We start from the raw sequence: 5,000 nt of genomic DNA on the forward strand, positions 1-5,000 counted from the left end.
TTTTAACCCTTCTTGTGGGACAAGCAGCACTGTCCGCTTGTACCCCTGAGTTGTCAGGATCTGCTTTGCCTCTTCGTAAGATCCGGTCTTCCCTTCGCCGCCTTCAGCACTGGCTCAAAATTACGACGTTCTTGTCCCAGTTCTATTGCCTGCTGTAACTTTTCCATAAAGGCCATTTTGCAAGATTGTGGGAATAACAGACTTCTTCTGCTGTTCCAACTGCCACGATCCTCATCCCCGAGAGTTGCTTCGTTGGCTTCCATAACGTTGTTCTTCTTTCTTTTTTCCTCTCTTTCACATCCGCTTTCCGTGTCGCTGGAGTTTTCACTCTTGCTGTCATATATGTATCGCTTGTTGCTCGTCCCATCATCATCAATTAGAGTTCCGTTTGCGCCATCCAGTTTTTTTTCAGTTACCGTGTCGGAATCCAGGGACAATGTGACTATGAGAGTCATGTTGACACCTGGTGACCTGCTGTTTGTCCGTGAGGCAATTTAGAGCTTCTGCGTAGTCGCTAAGGCACTGGGCAGAATGATCACATAGCCTTCAACTTGAAATTTATCATTCGCAATACGCAAGAGATGCGTAAAGATTTGTTAAAGGGTCCAAGGCACCTCACACGCTCCCTGTCCGAGGACTAAGTGTGTGTGTGTGTTATATGTGAGAGAGAGAGAGAAAGAGAGAGAGAGAGAAAGAGAGAGAGAGAGAAAGAGAGAGAGAGAGAGAGAGAGAGAGAGAGAGAGAGAGAGAGAGAGAGAGAGAGAGAGAGAGAGAGAGAAAGAGAGAGAGAGAGAGAAAGTTGCAAGTCCTTGGATATTTGAGTCTCATGATAACGACACGCTCTCACTTACTACACCACGTGTAATCCCAGAGGATGGATCAGTGGGATGTGTCATCATTACCCCGTCTGATGTTTATCTGTCGAGAGGAAAACTATAAAAAATACTAAGGAGCCCAAGAACATAGCCGATGTGTAGAATCCAATTGAGTCGCATTTGTGATCCCATCCAAGGTTTCTAAAAAGATAAAGTGCTTGATTCCTTGGGACATCAGCCAGTGAAGGGAACTGTTCCCTCTTACATGATTTCTAACACAACCTGCATTCTATTTCTGATCTTGATCGGGTGGCTTGCATGTGCTATATCATGCCAAAGGGTGACTAATAGAGAGAGAGAGGCGTGTATTCGTGTCATAGATGAGTATTGCAAATTTATCCTGCTACTCACACACACACGCAAACACATACATACATACATGCACACACACACACATATATATAAATATATATATATGTATATATATATATATATATATATATATATATATATATATATATATATATATATGTATGCATATGTAATACATTTTCTTGTTTCTAACAGGTCTTGGGAAGGAAGTAGCGAAGGACCTCGTGGACCGAGGCGCTGACGTCATCATCGCGGGCATAAACAAGAACAAAGCTTACGAGACGAGAGGTGGGTTACGAGCGTCCATGTTCTTTCTGTGTTCTCAATCAAGGCAAAAATCCGAATGATTTGTTTTGATTGAATAACGCTTAAGTATCTCTAATTAAACACGTGAAATACAGACATCTGCATCCATGGAATTATTGTTCATTTAACATTCCTACCTACCTCTCCACAAGACGAGCTGGCAGCCAAGGAAGGTACTGTGGAAGTGGCGTATCTCGACGTCTCCAGCATGGCCTCCGTCAGGCGATTCGCCAAAACAATGGAGGGACGAAAGGTATGTCTGAAAACGGCCCTTTCCTATTTCACCTAAACTCGACATTACGCAACCCCGACTTAAGTGTCATTTTCCTTACTTTTCCATTATTCTCCTCCAGATCGACGTGCTTTTAAACAACGCCGGTGTCGCTGACCTGCCCCGAAGGATCACAAATGAAGGTCTTGAGTTTACCGTCGCGACCAATCACTTGGGACACTTTCTGCTGACGCATCTCCTTATGCGTAAGATTTTCCTTTTTCCTTTTGCTAGGGTGCCAAGGGAAATGAGTATCTTTCCCTTTCCATTTCCATTCTGAACGTACATATAATGATTGAAGATTAATCCTTAAGAAAAACAAACACGTGCTTCAGTGTTCAACTAAAACGGGGGCCCATTGATTTGTTTGTTTTTTAGTCTCGGATTTATAGTGAACTGTGATGGAAAAGTTGCAGATGAACCAGGGCCAACAAAAAGGGTGCCCCATAATAATATAGATGAAGATATAGATATAGATATACATATACATATATACACACATATATTTATACACAACCATACACTCACACACACACACAAATATATATATACATATATATATGTATATATGTATATATACATATATATCTCTCTCTATATATATACATATATATATATATATATATATATATATATATATATATATATATATATATATATATATATATATATATGTATATATATATATATATATATATATATATATATATATATATATATATATATATATATATATATATATATACATATAGATATATTTTATTTTACATTATTTTACATACGTCGAAAGGACACAGCGGTATTACCGAAAGAGGACCTTCATTCGTCAGTTTTATTTATCTTTTCTTTTCTTTGCTTCTTCTTTAACGTTGTTATTGGCTAAATCCAATACGTTGCAAAAGAATAATCTACATTCACCAAAACACTAACACGTCAAACCATCACAACTTTCCCTCCCTCAGCCGGACTGAAGGAGGCCCGCGGGAAAGTGATCACCGTTGCCTCCATCTGCCACAAACGCGCGAAACATGAAGAGGACCTTGACCTGAAGGGCGACCTCAGGTTCTGCTATGAACGGGAGGTCGGCATGTTGGAGATATACGGCGCTACCAAGGCTATGAATATTTTGTTTTCCTCGGAACTTTCTCGGAGGTTAAAAGGCACAGGTAAAAAGTTGTTTTTCCCCCATTTTATGCCACAGTCAAAAATCGTTGTCCTGGGTTTCGTCATGCAGGTATGAGATGCTAACAAAATCAATTCGTTGTTTCAGCACTTTCCTTAGCACAAAAACACAATAATAATAATAATAATAATAATAATAATAATAATAGTTATAATAAAGATAATTAAATAATTAAATAGATAGATAAAAAGTAAGGAAACAATCTAGAATCCCAACGACTACTAAGAAATTCCTTTCCGTCCCCATAAGGCGTCACTTCTAACTGCCTTAACCCTGGATCGTCGAAAACCGACATCTTTAACAACCTGACGAACAGCCACTGGTACGGACCCTTCATCAAGCTCTACGTCTTGGCATATGCTAAGGTAAATAAATCTTTCTACTTTCGATACGGCTGATATAACACAAGTAGGCGTGTGGGTAAAGATCGGTACTGAAATCATCATTATTGATATGACTGTTACTGCATTAGTGTTATAGGTTCGTTATCTTTTGCATTTTCAGTCTAGTTTTCATGATGATAGTATTAATTAGTGCAGATGTTCATATTTCTGGTACTTGTGATTGTGATCATTATTACTACTGATAATGTTACACACCATTTGCCATAATTATTATTACATCTATTACCAATATATGTTGCTTTGCTCTTTTTGAAATCTAATCATCAGGTTATTAATTAAACTTCTCATAATAATCATCGCCATTTAACTGGTTATAAAGTATATGGCTCAGTCAACAATAGCATTTTTAAAACTAAAAATGTTGCAGTTACTAAGATCAATAAAATACTTTGAAAAAAAAATGATACTTCACTCAGTAAGACTTACCGTAATCAGAAAGTTAAACCGACCACACATTGTTTGGCTTATAATCCACAGACAATTACGGAGGGAGCTCAGACGTCCATCCACGTTGCTGTTTCCGAAGGAGTCGATGGCGTTTCCGGAAAATATTTCGAGGACTGCAAAGTGAGTCATTTCGCAATGAATGTATGTATTTACGTTTGCTAATTTTTTATTATCATATAACTTTGAAAGTGATGCGCATTTCTAGAAAACACTACATTATTAAGGAGGTTGTTCCATTCTTCAGTAGTTCTGCTTGGAAAGGTGACTATATTAACATCCGTATCACCTCTCTTTACTTTTAACTTTTTACTGTGACCTCTCGTTCTTCTTGTGCTCAAAATTATTAAAAAAAAACTTTCATATCTAACTTTTCTTGTGACACTACTGTAAAGCAAAATCATGTCACCTCTTTTCCTTCTTTCCTCCATAGTAAGTCCTAATTTCAGTAGTTATCTTTGTAGTTGAAATCTCTTGACTTTGGCGTCCATCTTGAGGCTGCTATTTGAGACTTTTTCTGATTTTTCTATATCCTTTTTTTAAGGTGGGGGCTCCATACTGTAGTGCCCCAGTTTCACTTTGGGTATTTCTCTTTTATATCCCTAAATATCTAGGGTTAAACGTATGGGCGTTAATTATTTGGGTAATTTTCATCAGGATAACCTCTTTTAACAAAAATAACTTGGTAACGTGACGTGTTGAGGTTATCCGTTTACACCTGCAGTTTTAATTACTGTGAAGAGGAATTATAACGAAACTAGGCTAAACATGCCTTATACTGTATATAAAATCAAATAACTTAACACATACAAAAATAACTTCTTATACATATCACTCTGACACTCTTTGAAGATTTCTGTCTTCATTCTTCTTTCTTCTTCGTTGAGAGTCGGTCGTGATGTGTTAGTCTTGAGCCTTAAACTCAGCCTTAGGACTCAGTCTCCAAACTCAGCCTTAGGACTCAGTCTCCAAACTCAGCCTTAGGACTCAGTCTCCAAACTCAGCCTTGGGACTCAGTCTCCAAACTCAGCCTTGGGACTCAGTCTCCAAACTCAGCCTTAGGACTCAGTCTCCAAACTCAGCCTTGGGACTCAGTCTCCAAACTCAGCCTTAGGACTCAGTCTCCAAACTCAGCCTTGGGACTCAGTCTCCAAACTCAGCCTTAGGACTCAGTCTTCAAACTCAGCCTTTGAACCCGCTCCTGA

General features: G+C 38.4%; 1 protein-coding gene across 1 annotated transcript in view; it reads left to right on the forward strand.

Moving 5' to 3' along the window:
• The window catches only part of LOC122246522 (retinol dehydrogenase 12), an 11,181-nt gene that overhangs the window by 3,463 nt on the left and 2,718 nt on the right, over nucleotides 1-5,000 (forward strand). Inside the window, exons 3-8 of the mRNA XM_043005144.2 lie at nucleotides 1,383-1,475; nucleotides 1,646-1,746; nucleotides 1,847-1,970; nucleotides 2,727-2,930; nucleotides 3,197-3,312; nucleotides 3,829-3,918. Of these exons, the coding sequence (XP_042861078.1) occupies nucleotides 1,383-1,475; nucleotides 1,646-1,746; nucleotides 1,847-1,970; nucleotides 2,727-2,930; nucleotides 3,197-3,312; nucleotides 3,829-3,918 (728 nt within the window). The remainder of the gene's footprint in view (nucleotides 1-1,382; nucleotides 1,476-1,645; nucleotides 1,747-1,846; nucleotides 1,971-2,726; nucleotides 2,931-3,196; nucleotides 3,313-3,828; nucleotides 3,919-5,000) is intronic.

The sequence above is a fragment of the Penaeus japonicus genome, unplaced genomic scaffold, assembly GCF_977035675.1.
Source record: "Penaeus japonicus unplaced genomic scaffold, GWHDUDI00000001_assembly GWHDUDI00000024, whole genome shotgun sequence".
NCBI lineage: Eukaryota > Metazoa > Arthropoda > Malacostraca > Decapoda > Penaeidae > Penaeus > Penaeus japonicus.